We start from the raw sequence: 21,009 nt of genomic DNA, 5'->3' as shown, positions 1-21,009 counted from the left end.
TAGAAGAGTCTTCAAATAATGGGAAAACTACTGTACAGACTTCTCTGGCCTGAGAATCCCCCAGCTTGTAAAGTAATTGAACATCTGTGTGAACGTCTCGATGATAGTCTCCACTGCGTGTATCATTCTCAGCGCATCCTTGAACAAGTTTCGCTAGCGGGTAGCTTTGTCAACGTTGTAGCTCCAGAGACCTGAGATGTATCATTAGCCGCCAACACTACCAGCCGTTCTAGTTGGTTCAAATGGTTCTGAGCACTATGGGAGTTAACATCTGAGGTCATCAGTCCCCTAGAACTTAGAACTACTTAAACCTAACGAACCGAAGGATATCACACATATCCATGTCCGAGGCAGGATTCGAACCTGCGACCGTAACGGTCGCGCGGTTCCAGACTGAAGCTCCTAAAACCGCTCGGCCACTACGGCCGGCGTCGGTCTAGTTGCTGAGTATGCTGCAAACGATAGGCACTCTGGACACTTGTCGTGTAACAAGAAATGCGAGTCCATAAAATATCAGAAAAAGTAAGAGCGATGTTCTTAATCCTCGCAGAACGATATATCATTTCAAAGTTGCATCAGGTTTTCTCAATGTATCTCTGACGCCTTGGAAACTCAAGGACTACGGAGATGTGAAATCGTTAGCAGTGGCAAAAAACGCGATCTTCATGCGCGACTCTTCTATTTACATAGTCTTTAGATCCTCTACAAGGTCTTGTACAGAATGATAACCAAATGCATCCCTCTAGGGTCTTCAATAGGATTATAACTAACACCATGAGACTCTTTAAAGGATCACTGTGAATTCCATCTAGGAAAGTTGTACTCTGTTCACATATTTATCCTGACACAACATACATTTAGTGCCTGACAGTCATTTACGTTCCGCTCCCAGCTGCGGCCAGAGACTTACGGGTTGTGTGAAAACGGAGCTGGCACACGATCCCGTGCAGGGTGAAGCCAGCATGTGAGGTGGGCGTAGCCGCTGATGTCATACCGCTGATAAGTACTACAGCTGGCCGCCTGGCAGCCGCTCTCTCGTCTGTTCTGTGAAGCTTTTTGTCTACGCGCCACGCGATTACTCTGAATTCAGCGTTGTCTATTTACGTTTCTCGACTCTCTGGGTAGATTTATCACGCTTTACGGCAACCTTCTCTGTATTCTGGATTTTGCTTATAATCAGCAAGCCAAGCCTGACGCCAACAACCAAACACAATTGTCCTTTGCATCCACTAGTATCTGTGACACCGTGCAAGAGACCACAAATTTTGTTTTTACAGTTGTGTAGAAAATTAAGGACGAAAGTTACTTTCACATGATGAGTCACTGCCAAATAACATAGCTCGACCGTACATAGAAAGAGTGTGTGATCACCTCGGACGGCAATACAAGCTCTGCTACGTGCTCGAATCACGTTCGATATTGCTCCTGGATGCATTCGGTGTTCCCACCTCTCGTCATATGAGGCTACGTCCAGCACGGTCGAAAATGGTCATTTCGGTGGTCCAGATTTTATGGTGTGTGGAGGTATAATGTTGCGTGGGCGCACTGACCTCCAAATCACTGAAGACGGTACACTCACCGGTCAAGGTTACTGCAAGACTGTACTCCTTCCCATGTAAGTCTTTTCAGGGTCCAATTCGGCCTTGACTTCATTTTTATGAAAGACAATGCGCGACCGCATCGAACAGCTCAGGAAGATGGGCTCTCGGAACAAGAGGATATTTCGCGATCTGACTGGCCTGCCCGCTCCTGCGACTTAAATCGGATTGGACAAGTGTGGGATGGGTTGGGGAGGCGTGCTGGAGCACGTCCACATGCATCATCGACCATCCAGCAGTGGCCAACCGCACTGGTGGAGGAGTGGGGCACCCTACCACTCTCCTTACCAACTTTGTCCACAATGTCGGGCAGCATTTCAGAGCATGCGTTGCTGTCTGTGGTGTTTACACACCCTACTAAGAACCACGTCCCGCCGTTTGTAATGTCCAGGGGACCATCTCAAAACTTCGCTGACTTCAGAGCAATTATTGCCCTTGAATGGAGGTTTATTTCCGTTCGTCTCACTGCGTATTTCTTTTGATGGCCTTCTGTATTACACTCCGGCAGTTCTTTCTATGTGCGGTCCAAGTTTCATCGAACCACGAGTATGTTAATTGACAGAGATACTACATGCGAAAATTACGAGGGTGAGTCAAATGAAAACCTTAAATTTGTAATAACAAATCGAAATTTCGCGCCGTTATCCTGTAAGTTGGTAAGCGTGCTACAAACAGTGTGCAGAATGGCCTGTAGGAGGCAGCATAGTGCAGATGCACATATACCGTCGCAGTATCAGTATAAAGATGACCGCCCCTTTTACGACTTTCACCAGGGAAGAACAGCGTTCAGTTATTCGGTTTTTGCGTAGTGAAGATGTGAAACCTATTGAAATTCATCGACGAATGAAGGTTCAGTACGGTGGTGCTTGTTTGTCACAGCAGCAAGTCTACGAATGGAGTAGGAAGTTCGCAAATGGTGTGACTTCAGTGAAAGATGCTCCTCGTCCAGGTCAAGCACAACGAGTTATAACTCCACAGAACATTGCAGCAGTTGAAGCCATAGTGAAGGAAATCCGCCGAGTGACACTGAATGACATTGCTGCATGTTTACAGATTAGTCATGGGTCAGCACACCACATTGTGCATGATGTGTTCCAATTTTCAAAGTGTCTACAAGATGGGTGCCACGGCAGCTGACTCCTGAAATGAGAGAACGACTTGTTGATGCTTGTGAAGAACTTCTGCGGCGCTTTCAACGAAAAGCTGATGGCTTCCTTGCAAGAATCGTTACTGGGGACAAAACCTGGGTTCACTTCCACCAATCGGAAACGAAGAGAGCGAGCAAGGAATGGCGCCATTCCTCATCACCGAAACCAAAGAAGTTTCAAACAGAACCATCAGCAGGGAAGGTTCTGCTGACTCTCTTTTGGGACGAAAAAGGCGTCATTTTGGAGCATTACATGCCTAGAGGGACCACTGTTACCAGTGTATCATACACAAATCTCCTAAAAAATCATCTGCGGCCTGCAATCAAATCAAAACGACGTGGATTGCTGCCGGCAGGTGTCCTTTCACAACATGACAATGCAAAGCCCCATACTGCCCGTACAACAGTTGCAACGATCACAGACCTGCATTTTGTGTGTCTTCCTCATCCACCATACTCACCAGACCTTGCCCAAAGTGATTTCCATATGTTTGGACCACTCAAAGACGCAATGGGAGGAAAGAAGTTCCGTTCTGATGAAGAGGTACGCTACGCGCTGCATGAGTGGTTGTAGGACTACCAAAAGATTTTTTTTTCTAAACGAATTTATGCACTTTGTAAGCGCTGGAGGATTTGCATTGAGCGTTGGGGAGATTATGTTGAAAAGTGATACGGCTTTGTACCACTTCTGCACAATAAATATCATTTAAAAATGTTTAAGGTTTTCATTTGACTCACCCTCGTACATTTGTCATTTAGTTCTGCACCCCAGAGCAGTTACGTCCGAGTAGGATACATAAATATTGAGGATGGATCGGAAAGAGCCCAGATCAAAGGCTTGACCGAAAGACGGCGTTACTGGCAGCCATACAAAATTGGTTGGGAAGTTATATGCAAGCACACGAAATTGCCGTTTAACACATTCGTCCAATGGTTGCTACAAAATAATAGAGTCTAAGCCACTTTGAGCAACAAAAAGAGTTTCTAAAGGAATCAGAAAAACGCCCTTCCTCGAGGCGATACTCCATCCTCACTGTTGTGTAACATCTACGTGAGCAGCCATCCAGTGGGAGTCAGCACAAGATCTCCTCATTTTGAGGAAATGTAAGTATAGTTGTCAACAGTACTTGAAGATGAGTAAAAGTATCATTATGTGAATCACCCCAAGTCCAGCCCCAGCATAACACAAATCTACACATATCAATTGAGGAACAGAAGCTAATAGAAGCTGAAGATAATTTGAGGAGATCAACTGTTTCTTGATTGTGACGCATCAAAGTACGTGAGGGTGAAGCACGATGGCAGCCTCCACTCCGAAGCCCACGAAAATTATCGTGTAATCCCGAAATAACATCTTCAGCACTGCAGCTAGTAGCACCTGAGTTGCCCACCCTGTTGCTCTCCGCAAGTTAGCCTCTGCACCGCAGCGGAATACTCTGTACGTTTCGGGAGGAATTTCGCTCATAAAAAAAATTTACACTGCTCTGAATAAGGCAGAGCGAACTGTACTGGGTTGGTGCATAAGTTCGTAGCGCTATTCCATTAGTTTAATAAACACAACATATACACATAGTAGAGACTTAATCAATCAACATCAATAACATATTCTCCTTCACTATTTCAACAGTGCTCTCTAAAGTACTGGAGGGGACTAGGAAATGCCGTTAAGGTCCTAGACCCGATGAAGGGAAACCCCTGATCTACACCTCCACGCGGTAGAGAGTGGGCAACGTCACTTCATGTGATGGCTAACGTAGACAGGGACGAAGGGATGACTGGGATAAGTCATCACCCCAGCATCTGCTGGACAGGGCACCCTCTTGCCCTGAAAATGAAAATTATTTCCAAAGGCAGAGGAACCAACTGATGGTCAACGGCATAGGATGTGGAAGGCAACGGGAAACCACCACATTAAAGAACTACGGTTATCCCAAGCATCATCAGTAAATCGTGTCAGTATCTTCTGTAAAATTTTCCGGAGATAAAATAGTCCCCCAATCAGATCTCCGGGTGGGGACTGCAAAAGATACAGACAACGTGAAGGAAAAAAAATCCCAATTTTAACATGTTGTTTGTTGTTGTGGTCTTCAGTCCTGAGACTGGTTTGATGCAGCTCTCCATGCTACTCTATACTGTGCAAGCCTCTTCATCTCCCAGTACCTACTGCAACCTACATCCTTCTGAATCTGCTTAGTGTATTCATCTCTTGGTCTCCCTCTACGATGTTTACCCTCCACGCTGCCCTCCAATACTAAATTGGTGATCCCTTGATGCCTCAGAACATGTCCTACAAACCGATCCCTTCTTCTGGTCAAGTTGTGCCACAAACTTCTCTTCTCCCCAATCCTATTCAATACTTCCTCATTAGTTATGTGGTCTACCCATCTAATCTTCAGCATTCTTCTGTAGCACCACATTTCGAAAGCTTCTATTCTCTTCTTGTCCAAACTATTTATCGTCCATGTTTCACTTCCATACATGGCTACACTCCATACGAATACTTTCAGAAATGACTTCCTGACACTTAAATCTATACTCGATGTTAACAAATTTCTCTTCTTCAGAAACGCTTTCCTTGGCATTGCCAGTCTACATTTTATATCCTCTCTACTTCGACCATCATCAGTTATTTTGCTCCCCAAATAGCAAAACTCCTTTACTACTTTAAGTGTCTCATTTCCTAATCTAATTCCCTCAGCATCAGCCGACTTAATCTGACTACATTCCATTATCCTTGTTTTGCTTTTGTTGATGTTCATCTTATATCCTCCTTTCAAGACACTATCCATTCGGTTCAACTGCCCTTGCAAGTCCTTTGCTGTCTCCGTCAGAATTACAATGTCATCGGCAAACCTCGAAGTCTTTATTTCTTCTACACAGATTTTAATACCTACTCCGAATTTTTCTTTTGTTTCCTTTACTGCTTACTCAATATGCAGATTGAATAACATTGGGGAGAGGCTACAACCCTGTCTCTCTCTCTTCCCAACCACTGCTTCCCTTTCATGCCCCTCGAGTCTTATAACTGCCATCTGGTTTCTGTACAAATTGTAAATAGCCTTTCTCTCCCTGTATTTTACCCCTGCCACCTTCAGAATTTGAAAGAGAGTATTCAAGTCAACATTGTCAAAAGCTTTCTCTAAGTCTACAATGCTAGAAACGTAGGTTTGCCTTTCCTTAATCTAGCTTCTAAGATAAGTCGTAGGGTCAGTATTGCCTCACATGTTCCAGTGTTTCTACGGAATCCAAACTGATCTTCCCCGAGGTCGGCTTCTACTAGTTTTTCCATTCGTCTGTAAAGAATTCGTGTTAGTATTTTGCAGCTGTGGCTTATTAAACTGATTGTTCGGTTATTTTCACATCTGTCAACACCTGCTTTCTTTGGGATTGGAATTATTATATTCTTCTTGAAGTCTGAGGGTATTTCGCCTGTTTCATACATCTTGCTCACCAGATGGTAGAGTTTTGTCAGGACTGGCTCTCCCAAGGCCGTCAGTAGTTCCAATGTAATGTTGTCTACTCCCGGGGCCTTGTTTCGACTCATGTCTTTCAGAGCTCTGTCAAACTCCTCACGCAGTATCGTATCTCCCATTTCATCTTCATCTACATCCTCTTCCATTTCCATAATATTGTCCTCAAGTACATCGCCCTTGTATAGACCCTCTATATACTCCTTCCACCTTTCTGCTTTCCCTTCTTTGCTTAGAACTGGGTTTCCATTTTAACATAGCCACTTGGAATGTGAGAACACCGCTTCAGTGTAGTAAGTTAGAAAATGTAAAACTTGAAATGGAGCGACTGGAAATCGATATCCTAGGCTTATAGGACATGAGATGGCCCCATCCAGGTGATTTCTGGTCTGGAGAATACAGAGTCATTCACACCGGAACTGGCCTAGATAGACCAGGAATGTGAGGAGTTGGAATAATTTTAAGGAAAAACTATAGCTCACGTGTCAAGGGATATGTGCAATATAGCTCTCGAATAATACTAGTCAAACATGAAACTAAACCAAAGGACACTACGATAATTTCAAATATACATGCCAACATCCAAAGAAGAAGATGCAGTCATTGACGAAATATACGAAGAAATAAGTAATGCGATGAGAAATGTTAAGGAAGATGAAAACCTGATTGCCATGGAGGACTGGAATGCGATTGTGGGTGAAGAACCGGAGGAAGAAATTGTTGGCAAATATGGACTTGGAAGAAGAAATGAAAGAGGAGATCAACTTATCGAGTTCTGCTCGAGGAACCAATTACTTGTTGGAAACACACTTTTCCAACATCACAAACGAAGAAGATACACATGGAATGCCCCTGGAGACCTGAAGAGACAACAGATTGATTACATTCTAGTGAAAGCACGTTTTAGGAACCAGATAAAAGATTGCAGTAGCTCTCCACCTGCAGACATAGGCAGTGATCATAACCTGGTCCTGATGAAAAGTACACTGGGATTCAAACGTTCGAAGAAGAAGCCAGTAAAACTTAAATGGGAACTAGAAAAACTGAAAACCGAGGGATTGTAAAAGCTCTATGCTCATGAAACAGACAACCCAGATAAGGATTTTCAACATGGTGAAGTAAATGAAGACTGGGATCAAATTAAATCTGGTATATTCAAAGCAGCAGAAAAGATAGTTGGAAGAACTGAACCCAAAAAAAGAGGGAATGGATTAGACCAGATATAACTGAGCTTATAGAAAACAGGAGATAATACAAAAATGCAGCTAATGAACAAGGAAAAGCTGAGTACAGAAGACTAAGGAATTTAGTTAATAGAGAAGCTAGGGAAGCAAAAGAAAATTTTCTTGAATAAATCTGCAGAGAAGTGCATGAAAATATACAAAACGGAAGAACTGATTTAGACTACAGAAGAGGAAATCAATTTTTTAACAAACGTAAATCAACACTCTCAGGCACAATAGAAAATAAAGAGGGGAAAATGCTGTTTGGTGAAGACATGGTGAAGAGATGCAAAGAATACATAGAGGAGTTGCATGCCGAACACCTCTTTTGGAGGAAGTAATAGGAAGAGAAGAGCAAGTAGACGAAGATGTCAAGGAAGATGACATTCTGTAAGAAGAATTCGACAGAGCTCTAAAAGAGTTAGGAGGAAAACAAAGCAACGGATATTGATGACATCCCTGCAGAACTAATAAAGAATGCTGCTGACAACAACAAAATGATGCTGCTTAAACTTATTAGGTCCATCTATAACACAGGAGAGATATCGACAGATTTCCAGAAATGGATCATTGTTCCTATACCAAAGAAGGCAGCAGCAACAAAATGCGAACAGTACCGAACTCTAAGCCAAATATCACATGCATCAAAAATTCTCATAAAAATAGTTTTGAAGAGAACTGAAGAGAAAGTGGAGGATATGCTGAGTGAAGATCAGTTTGGTTTCAGAAGGGGTTGGGAACAAGAGAGGAGATTCTGGCACTGAGATTCGCTATCGGAAAGCAATTACAGAAAATTAAACCAACTTATATTGCCTTTGTAGACATGGAAAAGGCATTTGATAACGTTATCTGGCAAGAGATGTTCAGAGTGCTGAGGAAAAGTGAATAAAGTACAAAGACACTCGTGTGATACTCAGTTTCTATAAGAATGAGGTGGCAATGATTAGGAACTGTCACCATTAACAAGAAGCAAATATTGGAAAAGGGGTAAAGCAAGGGTGTGCTCTCTCTCCTCTCACATTCAATGCTTACATCCAGGAAGCTATAGACCAAGTTCGAGAAACTACTGAGGTGGGGATCAAAATTAATGGGCAGAAGACAGACATGCTACGTTATGCAGATGATATTGTTATTGTCACGGAGACAAAAGAAGATCTAGAGGAAGTTCTCAGAACAATGGAAAAAAATTCTATGCAATCAGTATGAAATGAGAATAAACAAGAAAAACACTAAAGTGATGGTATGCAGTACAGAAGCAGAATATGAACCTCTGAGAATGAGAATTGGAAAGAGGAGCTGGAAGTGATAAAGGAATTTTTTTACCTGGGAAGAAAAATCACAAGAGATGGTAGAAGGCGCAAAGAAATTGCGACCAGAATACAGAAGGCCAAATTGCATTTAATCGGAGAAGGAACTTACTCACCAGCAACAACATCAGCCTGAAAATAAAGAAACGTATCATGAAAGGTTTCGTTTGGAGTGTGGCCCTATACGGATGTGAAACTTGGACAATTGGAAGAGGAGAGAAGACGACTAGAGGCCCTGGAGATGTGGTGCTGTAGAAGGATGATGAAGATCAGCCGGAGAGACAAAGTAACCAATGAAGAGGTGCTTAGAAGATTACAAGAAACCAGATCTCTGTGAAGGAACATCCAGACAAGAAGAGACAAACTTGTAGGGCACATCCTACGACACAACAACATCATTGGAACAATAGCAGGAGGAGCTATTGAGGGAAGGAATCGGCGGGGGGCGACCAAGGATATCATACATGCAACAGATCATGAAAGACGTTGGATGTAACACATACGTGTAAATGAAGAGGAAGGCAGACAGAAGAGAGGAATGGCGCTCTACTGCAAACCAGCCTCAGGGTTGAACACTAAAAGAAAGAAGATTTCAACAGTCTGCCAATGCTGTGGTAACTTTTCGATTCTGTGATTGTGAAATCAAGTGATATTGAGGCGAAGAACTCGTCGAGCCATATTCGGAGTGAATTTTCATCCGGAAAGGAGGTTTCTTGAAGTTTGTTTTATAGAGAGCGGAAAAGGGAAAAAGTTGAGGGCGCAAGATCAGTGAATAAGATAGGTGAGGGATGACTTCCCAACCCAACTCCTGTATAGTGCTTTCTTGGAAGACTGGCAGAATGCGGGTGTCCGTTATCGTGGAGTTGTTCTTGGAGTGCGTCTGCAAGACGTCTCAGTTGTTGACAATAAATGTCAGCTATGATGGTTACACCTCGGAGAAGCAATTCGTATTACACCGCACTATCGTCGTTCCACCAGAAGCATAACATTTTCTTTTGTGGATGCACGTAGGTCTTTGTACAGGGAGTTGCTGCTTTGTTTGCGCTCAACTATTCCTTTCTTTTCCTTATGTTAGCATAAAGCCACTATTTCTCGTCACCAGTGACTATACACGATAGGAATGGTCGTTGTTTTTCACGAGCCAATTGATGACGATCAAGCAGAGATGTACCCGTTGATTTTGTTATTTTGGCTCAGAGCTTGCGATACCCATACACCCGAATTTTGAATCTTCACCATTGCAAGCAAAAATCGCACGATGGTGCAATGGTCACAGTTCATCACATTTGCCAGTTCTCGAGTACACTGACGTGGATTATTGTGGATTAATGCGTTTAAACGATCTTCATCAAGCCCAGAAAGTCTTCCTTAACTTGTAGGGTCACTAACGTCAAAACGATCCTCCTCAAAACGAGAAAACCATTTTCTTGCCGTGCTCTGTCCGAAGACTTTATCCTCGCACACGGTGCAAATGATTCTGGCTGCTTCCACTCCTGTTACCCCTCCACTGATCTCAAACAGAAGAATATGTCGGAAATGTTATTTCTCCACTTGGAACTTGATTTTCTAGCATCCACAGCTCCACTCACAATCTCCAAGTGACAGCATGTGAACTCAAATAGTAACAATGTGCTACGACTAAGAAATGACAATAGATAAATAAGTCCATAGCAACCGGAATAACAACATGCAAAACAAAAGCGCTACGAATTCATGCACTATGATAATAACAGGCCGTCTGCAGCAACTGCAGCCAAAATTGCATATACACTCCTGGAAATTGAAATAAGAACACCGTGAATTCATTGTCCCAGGAAGGGGAAACTTTATTGACACATTCCTGGGGTCAGATACATCACATGATCACACTGACAGAACCACAGGCACATAGACACAGGCAACAGAGCATGCACAATGTCGGCACTAGTACAGTGTATATCCACCTTTCGCAGCAATGCAGGCTGCTGTTCTCCCATGGAGACGATCGTATAGATGCTGGATGTAGTCCTGTGGAACGGCTTGCCATGCCATTTCCACCTGGCGCCTCAGTTGGACCAGCGTTCGTGCTGGACGTGCAGACCGCGTGAGACGACGCTTCATCCAGTCCCAAACATGCTCAATGGGGGACAGATCCGGAGATCTTGCTGGCCAGGGTAGTTGACTTACACCTTCTAGAGCACGTTGGGTGGCACGGGATACATGCGGACGTGCATTGTCCTGTTGGAACAGCAAGTTCCCTTGCCGGTCTAGGAATGGTAGAACGATGGGTTCGATGACGGTTTGGATGTACCGTGCACTATTCAGTGTCCCCTCGACGATCACCAGTGGTGTACGGCCAGTGTAGGAGATCGCTCCCCACACCATGATGCCGGATGTTGGCCCTGTGTGCCTCGGTCGTATGCAGTCCTGATTGTGGCGCTCACCTGCACGGCGCCAAACACGCATACGACCATCATTGGCACCAAGGCAGAAGCGACTCTCATCGCTGAAGACGACACGTCTCCATTCGTCCCTCCATTCACGCCTGTCGCGACACCACTGGAGGCGGGCTGCACGATGTTGGGGCGTGAGCGGAAGACGGCCTAACGGTGTGCGGGACCGTAGCCCAGCTTCATGGAGACGGTTGCGAATGGTCCTCGCCGATACCCCAGGAGCAACAGTGTCCCTAATTTGCTGGGAAGTGGCGGTGCGGTCCCCTACGGCACTGCGTAGGATCCTACGGTCTTGGCGTGCATCCGTGCGTCGCTGCGGTCCGGTCCCAGGTCGACGGGCACGTGCACCTTCCGCCGACCACTGGCGACGACATCGATGTACTCTGGAGACCTCACGCCCCACGTGTTGAGCAATTCGGCGGTACGTCCACCCGGCCTCCCGCATGCCCACTATACGCCCTCGCTCAAAGTCCGTCAACTGCACATACGGTTCACGTCTACGCTGTCGCGGCATGCTACCAGTGTTAAAGACTGCGATGGAGCTCCGTATGCCACGGCAAACTGGCTGACACTGACGGCGGCGGTGCACAAATGCTGCGCAGCTAGCGCCATTCGACGGCCAACACCGCGGTTCCTGGTGTGTCCGCTGTGCCGTGCGTGTGATCATTGCTTGTACAGCCCTCTCGCAGTGTCCGGAGCAAGTATGGTGGGTCTGACACACCGGTGTCAATGTGTTCTTTTTTCCATTTCCAGGAGTGTACTTCATGAGAATAATACCCGCAGAAGAACAGTGCGAGAGATCGACATGAAAAAGCAGAAAAACTTACTTTAGGCATCCGCCTAAGTGCTGAAAAAGAAATCCTGAAGATTGCGGAGGCTAGTCCTTTACATCACAGATGTCGTTGCATCGAGCTGTGGCGAAATATAGCTACTGGATGTTGGTCTGAGGATATCAATGGGAACTTCATGCTGGCCACGATATACCCTATGGGACGTGGATGACACTGAACGTATGGAGGGTTGGAGTGACATGGTCCAAGGAAAACCTGGAGCAGCGGACAAACATCACTGGAGAGTCACCCGGTAGCTGTTGGGGGCCTCAAAGAGCAACCCACCTTGTCTGCCGCAGGCTGCACGAACCTTACACAATCAACCATCTGCTGAAAGCGAATGAAAGAACTATCCATGCACCAAAATTTAGTGCTGTACTGTCAGTTTGAAATCTGTCTTTATTTGATATGGATTTTTCTCATCTTTTATTTCTGCTGTTTGTGTACTCCGTTTCGTTAGTTCATATTGTTTTCATCTACAATTACTTGTGTTTGCATCTATGATCTCCTTTGCTTGTACTACTGAACCACGGTGCCAATGCACTTGGCGTTCCATGGACGTTATCGGAGACACGCGGTGACGTTATAGTAAAAAAAAACGTACCCGTTTTTTGGACTGACGAATACACTATGGAAATCCGATCAGCTTCACGAGAAAGTTGTCTGTTAGTATAGTAGACGTCAATCTGATGGACTTCAAAAGTATAGTAGACGTCAGTCTGATGGACTTCAAAATGGTTCAAATGGCTGTAAGCACTATGGAACTTAACATCTGAGGTCATCAGTCCCCTAGACTTAGAACTACTTACACCTAACTAACCTAAGGACATCACACACATCCATGCCCGAGGCAGGATTCGAACCTGCGACCGTAGCAGCCGCGTGGCTCCGGACTGAAGCGCCTAGAACCGCTCGGCCACGGCGGCCGGCTGATGGACTTCAAGTGCACTGGTAAACACATGAGCAGACTTAAGCAACCTCGCTCTTAGATGAAATAGCATTGTGGTCGACTGGTATAGTCGTTTGCTCATCATTTATTTTAGTCCGCCCCCGCTAGTTGAATGGTCAGCGTGACGGATTGCCAATCCTCTGGGCCCGGATTCAATTCCCGACTGGGTCCGGGAGTTTTCTCCGCCGAGGGACTGGGTGTTGTGTTGTCCTCATTATCATCCTATCATCCTCATCAATTGCAGGTCGCCGACGTGGCGTCAAATTGAAAGACCGGCACCCGGCGAACAGTCTGCCCGACGGGGGGGCCCTAGCCATAGTATTCAATAAAAAAAAAATCATTTTTACATCCCCTACCGGATATAAGTTCCTCTAGACTCTTCCACGCATAAGGATGAGCTCTAATTATCCATGTACCTCCTAAATGTTTTCCAAGGTATCTGCCCATCTTCTGTTAGGTCTTTTACCTTTGATGCCCTGTGGTCATGGTCCCTTCTTCTCCCCGACCAAATAGTCTGCAAACCACACTCATTGTAAACGTCCCTTCTGAGGCATACCGGAGGCTTACATTTGAAAATCGTATGTAGTTTACAAAAAACAATACTAACCAGTTTTACTCTCGTGTTTATTTCTTTAGCTGCCCATAATCGTTTTCTTAGCTGTTCTGCATACACAAAATCAACCACTGGTGCTACGAATTCATTGCAAACTTGTGCTGTTTTATTTTCGATATATTAGTTAGATTCGAGGCATGCTGTACTTCTTGCTCGTCCGGCCGATCACAGTAGTGCTGATCTGGCGCACGTCTTTGGCCGAAGGGTGGGATCAACAGCCTTTTGAGCTGCAGCTACTGCCATTCCGGGTTGACGTCGAACGGCGGGAGACGGAAGTACTCTGGACACAACGAGAAAACGTCATCCGGAAGTCAGAGCCGTGGCCACAGGGAGTGGTCGGGCAGCCAACAGTCAACGCCGGGCGTGCCTGTTCTGGGTGGCGGCGACCGGGGTTCGTGAGCCGGGCTGTGCCTGGAGATGTGGGCAGCAAAGAGGGCGATACGGAGACATCAAGGAAAGCCTCTACTGGTAGCCGTGCTTCGATGGGCTGACGAGTCGCGGGATGGCGCTGAGTCTGACTGAGTTGAGGCATTGACCCGACTCGTCTGAAGCAGCGTAGCAAGCCGAAGGCATCGCGGTGGCCGAGTAGCAGCGGTTAGAGAGGAAGTACACACAATCATTCGGTGGACAGCCAACGAATACGCAGCCTACTGCTCAGCTGGTGTGCCGAGGAGCCGAGACTGGGACTCCACTAATGATTGACTTTGTGCTCGGCCGCAGAGTATGGACTCAACAGGCCAGGGGGGCGGTTGGTGTCCTTCCCGGGTGAGAGGTCGGCGATGTCAGATGATAAGCAGACAGGGGCTTTCCGTATTACAAGAGGAACATTGACAGTGTGCTTTGGTGACCGACAGTCGAATATTGGTCGGTTGAGTTCATTCACACGGTATTTAGTGTACAGTAAAGGGTATAAGCAGAGTACACCGGGTGTAACGATTTCCCAGTCACGTTCCACATGACAGGGCCGTGTGCTCATTGTGGTGTGTTGAGCTTACTGTGCTTGCTTGTGCACTGGGTGTACGGTTGTTTCCTCGGAACGAGAGTTTTGTTTACCCGTCTGTTGTTATTATGCTGTGAGTGTAACCAGAATTCTATATGCTGTTGTACAGAGAATTGTAATTGTCAACTTTGCCTAGATAATATTCAGTTGTTTCGTAGTAGTGTTGCTAATAGTGGCAGCGGTGAAGGTCGTGGTTGGTAGATCTAGCTCAAGTCTTAACGTATGTCTTTCTTTCTTTTGCTGGTGCCTTGTCCCGCGGTTGCGCAGGGTCGGCAGGGTTGGGAACGGATTGGCAAGGTTGGTTTTGAAGGGGTGGGCGGATGCCCTTCCTGCCGTCACCCCGTACCTCCCAGGACAGAATTAGTGTAACCCAGCTGTCTGCGTCTAGTGTAATCCATGGGATAGTGCGAACGTGTTCAGATGCCTGCGAGTCGTGTAACTGAGGCGGAACGTGGGGACCAGCCCGGTATTCACCTAGCGGGACGTGGAAAACCGCCTAAAAACCACATCCAGGCTGGCCGACACACCAGCCGACATCGGTAATCCGCCGGGAGGATTCGATCCGGGGCCGGCGCGCCTACCCGCGTCCAGGAAGCAGCGCAGTAGCACTCTCGGCTAACCTGGCGGGTTTTCAAGTCTTAACGTATGTAATCCAAATTAAATCTGAGGGCTGTTTTTCTGATCTACTGGTTTTTTTTAAGTGGTTCTGTATGGAAGCTGTTTTCATTTCGTAATTATTTCATTTTTTCTTTTTTTTTGCCAAAAGGGCGAATATTGAGAACTGTCTGAGTTCTTGTTGTTGCCACACAGTTTAGTATTATTGGGGCGGTGTTAATTTGAAACTGTTTCATCATTGTGCTAAACAAATTCTTATTCGTTTATTGTATTAATCTGTCGCCCATGCTTCAGGAACTATGACTGGGCCACATACTAAAATTCAGTTTGTCAACTTGGTGTTTTGTTAATTGCTGGGGAAGGTATTTTAGGTTTAATTAATATTGTTTGCCAAAGTAAGTCCACATCTGCACAACCCCAGTCCGAACCCAACCCCACTAAAACCGTCACTATAATTATTTTTATCTTTTTTCTGTTTGAGGTCTACTGTCAAACTTGAATTGTTAGAAATTTATTCTAGAAATTATCTGCGCTACAGGCAAATCACTCAATACCATCAGGAACCGTAAGATGGTATATGGTACACCATATGCATTCCTTTTTCGTTTTATTTATTGTAATAATGCTGAGAATAGTTCTCGTGATATGAGGTCTCCTTTGCTGAATCATCTTCAGTTTTGAATTTTTTACTATCCTGATGGATTAAAATAGAAAATGTAGTTCAAATTTGGATATAATTTAGTATGTTATCGTAGGCCTCATCAGTTCAGTCTTTCTCAAATGCTGTTAGTACAGATTTTGGTGTATCCAAGTCAAATGCTTTCTTAGAAGCTATGACAAAATGTTAACACAATCCCGTTGCTTCGTTGTATAATTTTATCCACGACTTACAAAAGGTCCATTTTAAAGTCTTTTTTCGTTTGCCTGTTTAAAATCTAATGTTTGCTGTATGGGACGTAGCTGTATAATCCTCACCGTGTTATTGCACAGTCTTGTAAATCGATAAGTTGGCCACAAAAATACCTGTGACACGGCAGTGTCCCCGCCGGCGGCGCCCTTGCCGTACATGGGGTTGTCGAAGGCCTTCTCTGGGGGCGGCGGTGCCACCACAGAGACGTGGCTGTCCTCCTGGTCCGTATTCTCGAAGCGAGCGAACACGAATGGCCGGCCGTCTCCTTGCAGAGACCTGCAACAGCGCGAGTCCTCCATAAACAGCTCGTCGCAGACGTACTGAGGGATAGGCGCTCATAAAGTCCCCATCCCTAGCTGATGAGGTACTAACATGAACTTTTGTTTGGGGTAAGAAAGTGTAACCACGAAGAAAGCAGTAAGAAACGTAGTCACTCAAATGAGGTATCATTACGGAAATAATGAGAGGCATGTATGTGAACCATTGCCCTCCGGTCTACCACGTTCAGACAACACACCATGTTCACCATAATAAGTGTGGCATTAAATATTCGGAATATCTGTATATTATAAAACATATATGTACTTACACACTAGGTTTGCTGGTGGCAGCACTTGTGTGCGTGTCTTTGGCTATGATAGATGTGTCACTGCACAATATAATGTGAAATAACGCATCTTCTTCATTCACACAATGTGTTCCATAAATTCCATCACAAAGGACAACTTTAGAATGTTGGATAATTCAAATTATACATCAATTCGCAGAATCAACCACTGCATACAGGGTATAACGATTATAAGTTCAAACATTTTATACTCGATACCTGAGTAGAAACAAGGCCCCGGGAGTAGACAACATTCCATTAGAACTACTGACGGGTTTGGGAGAGCCAGTCCTCACAAAACTCTACCATCTGGTGAGCAAGATGTATGAGACAAGCGAAATACCCTCAGACTTCAAGAAGAATATAATAATTCCAATCCCAAAGAAAGGAGGTGCTGACAGATGTGAAAATTACCGAACTATCAGTTTAATAAGTCACAGCTGCAAAATACTAATGCGAATTCTTTGCATACGAATGGAAAAACTGGTAGAAGCTGACCTCGGGGAAGATCAGTTTGGATTCCGTAGAAATATTGGAACACATGAGGCAATACTGATCCTACGATTTATCTTGGAAGCTAGATTAAGGAAAGGCAAACCTACGATTCTAGCATTTGTAGACTTACAGAAAGCTTTTGACAATGTTGATTGGAATACTCTCTTTCAAATTCTCAAGGTGGCAGGGGTAAAATACAGGGAGCGAAAGCCTATTTACAATTTGTACAGAAACCAGATGGCAGTTATAAGAGTCGAGGGATATGAAAGGGAAGCAGTGGTTGGGAAGGGAGTGAGACAGGGTTGTAGCCTATCCCGGATGTTATTCAATCTGTATATTGAGCAAGCAGTAAAGGAAACAAAAGAAAAATTCGGGGTAGGTATTAAAATCCATGGAGAAGAAATAAAAACTTTGAGGTTCTTCGATGACATTGTAATTCTGTCTGAGACAGCAAAGGACTTGGAAGAGCAGCTGAACGGAATGGACAGTGTCTTGAAAGGAGGGTATAAGATGAACCTCTACAAAGGCAAAACCAGGATAATGGAATGTAGTTGAATTAAGTCAGGTGATTCTGATGGAATTAGATTAGGAAATGAGACACTTAAAGTAGTAAAGGAGTTTTGCTAATTGGGGAGCAAAATAACTGATGATGGTCGATGTAGAGAGGATATAAAATGTAGACTGGCAATGGCAAGGAAAGCGTTTCTGAAGAAGAGAAGTTTGTTAACATCGAGTATAGATTTAAGTGTCTGGAATTCGTTTCTGAAAGTATTTGTATGGAGTGTAGTCATGTTTGGAAGTGAAACATGGACAATAAACAGTTTGGACAAGAAGAGAATAGAAGCTTTCGTAATGTGGTGCTACAGAAGAATGTTGAAGATTAGGTGGGTAGATCACATAACTAATGAGGAGGTAGTGAATAGGATTGGGGAGAAGAGAAGTTTGTGGCACAACTTGACTAGAAGAAGGGATCGGTTGGTAGGACATGTTCTGAGGCATCAAGGGATCACCAGTTTAGTATTGGAGGGCAACGTGGAGGGTAAACATCGTAGAGGGAGACCAAGAGATGAACACACTAAACAGATTCAGAATGATGTAGGTTGCAGTAGGTACTGGGAGATGAAGAAGCTTGCACAGGATAGAGTAGCATGGAGAGCTGCATCAAACCAGTCTCAGAACTGAAGACCACAACAACAACAACAACAACCTTAATATGTACACACATCGGTGTGGTTGTCTTTCCTCTGCATTGAACAGTCTTACCATAAGTGCGGCACATACTTTTGCTACATGATATTTTCTGCACGGCTCTAACTGCACCACTATGTTGACTACACCTCTCAGTATAGGCTGTCTGTATTGCGTCCACACGTCCACACTTCAGAATATGACATGCTGCCCAAGGGAAAATAAACATTAATGGTTTGCTCTTGCCATATGTACTTGGAAGTACTAACCAATCTAAAAACGTACTACTCCTAATAGCTACATTTAACCGTCCGTGCCGGCCGCGGTGGTCTAGCGGTTCTAGGCGCTCAGTCCGGAACCGCGCGACTGCTACGGTCGCAGGTTCGAATCCTGCCTCGGTCATGGATGTGTGTGATGTCCTTAGGTTAGTTAGGTTTAAGTAGTTCTAAGTTCTAGGGGACTGATGACCACAGATGTTAAATCCCATAGTGCTCAGAGCCATTTGAACCATTTTTAATCGTCCGCAAATGAAGTGAATACTGATGTAATTTTGTTCAGTACACTTTTCTCAGTCACCCATAAAAACGTCTGCGCTTTTACCCATTACACCCCGTATAAATAAATAATTATAAGAATTATAACTACTTTTTTAAGCACCCAGAAGACATGGCCAGATGTCAATCTCACTTCGTATACATGCACTCAGTCGGCTAGTATGTCAGTGATTACATTCCGTGACCAGCATGTGGAACGTCTTGGTGATGGTTCCGCAACTGGGATAATAATTTTGAAGAAAATTTCGGCAGCGTTTGCACAATTTTTATTTTTATTTTACACCACGACGAGTTTCGGTGTCTGTGGCAATTATTAGTGGTATCTACGTAGTATCAAACAAAAGAGTACAACAGAATCAGTCAAATGGCGAAGAATGTAGCAATAATCATCAACAACAAATCAAATACATAAATTTTGAGAAGAACTCGCCCGTACACTTCATAAAAGAAATAAATTAAAAACTAACGTGTTGTGAACTCGTCTACTATTAAAATGAATATATGTTATGTAAACTAAATTATCTCAAAATTGCTTGTAGCAAACACCATAAAAACACTATAGTTATCTAGGAAATCGACATATGTCAGGCGCCCTCAGAGGAAGACTGCTAAGGCGTGCAAGGAGATCGCAAGTAAATAGGGGGGACGAAAGTTACTAGCAGGACAAGAAGGGGACAGGTAGGCAAGCACGCAGAAGCAAGTAATGAGATAAAAACTGACATAATGCTTTAAAAGTTAAATACAAAAAGAAACTGGAATTTAAAATACTGGCAAGGATCTAGGTTGCATAATAAAAAGACGTGTAAAAATATTATTACGAAAAGAGAAAGCACAACAGATGACGCTCAGAGACGCTATGATGAACGAAACCTCCATTTGGAAAGCAACGACAGTAAACAAATGGAAACAGCAGAGGATGTCTCTGCATGCAGACATGATGTTGATACAACATGTGGCCATAAGGAACTGAGCATGGTCTGTGTGTACAAGAAATGGGCCTGCTGTGCAAACAGTCTGAAAGGTATTCAGAAAACAATGTTTTAGGCTTTTTCGTTCATTAAGAATATCGCTCTTATTGCGGTACACATGATTATAGATTTCAATTTCCTCAAAAATGTACACATCTGTACATCTTGATCTTTGGCTTCCCTCTGACAACCATGCCCCCACTCTCGCTACCCTCTCTGTTTTCCTTTCCCTGTTGCTTCATAACCTGGGTTGTGAGTAACTGAATCCACTTTCCCTTCTTCCCTTTCTTTCCCCTCTCTCCTCCCTGATGAAGGAACATTTGTTCCAAAAGGTAGGAACGTAAATTTTCGGTTCTGTTTTGTGTGTATCTATCGGCTGTACTGAGCTGAGGTAAGTACTGGCCAGCCCCTCTATCTCTTTGTTAGTATTTGTTTCAGTTGTAAATTTGTTGTTTTCAATATTAATGTTTGGTACAACCTGAACTAGTGTGTTACCGGTTTCGAAGACAATTCTAACATTAACACTGCGAAACAATGCACTGAGTTCATAAGAAACTTTCCCGTAAAAGTGAAATGAGATGAATTTTACCTTGCGTACTGCATCGTCACTAACTGTGTTGCCTCGATTTTGAAGAACGTCAAGTTTAGAATTATATAATTACGTATCTTATCAGAACTGCCACGGAAAAATGATAGTCGTTCTGGGAGGCAGTTTGACGGAATATATTCAGTTCTTTATAGTTTCTGAATTATTAAGGCCTAATTTAAGTCAGCTGCTTATCATTTCTTGGAAAAATGCTTTGTTTTACTTTTCTGGGTCGCAAGAGTTCTGAGAAATAATGACATCAGTTGTTGTAGGTTTGCGATAAATTCAAAACGATTGATTTCTTTTGACTTTAGCAGTGCATAAACAAAGAAAATCAATGGGCATATTTTGCTGATGTTCTACGGTGAAGTGAATGTTAGGCTAAAGTTCGTTCATCATAAGAGCTAACAGATCAGTGTCGTCATTAGATCCTAGCTGCAACAATCCAATATTATCTACATATCTTTTGTAATAGCTCAATCATTTTCTGCTTTTCTTGTAAATGATAAGAGTTGCA

At 44.1% G+C, this 21,009-nt stretch overlaps 1 protein-coding gene across 1 annotated transcript in view; it reads right to left on the bottom strand.

Moving 5' to 3' along the window:
* The window catches only part of LOC124795686 (protein amnionless), a 119,947-nt gene that overhangs the window by 5,947 nt on the left and 92,991 nt on the right, over nt 1–21,009 (bottom strand). The window contains exon 7 of the mRNA XM_047259766.1: nt 16,208–16,370. Within this exon, the coding sequence (XP_047115722.1) occupies nt 16,208–16,370 (163 nt within the window). The remainder of the gene's footprint in view (nt 1–16,207; nt 16,371–21,009) is intronic.

This window comes from Schistocerca piceifrons, chromosome 4 (assembly GCF_021461385.2).
Source record: "Schistocerca piceifrons isolate TAMUIC-IGC-003096 chromosome 4, iqSchPice1.1, whole genome shotgun sequence".
NCBI classification, from domain to species: domain Eukaryota; kingdom Metazoa; phylum Arthropoda; class Insecta; order Orthoptera; family Acrididae; genus Schistocerca; species Schistocerca piceifrons.
The sequence above is the reverse complement of the archived record's forward strand: the minus strand, read 5'-3'. Positions and strand labels throughout refer to the sequence as shown.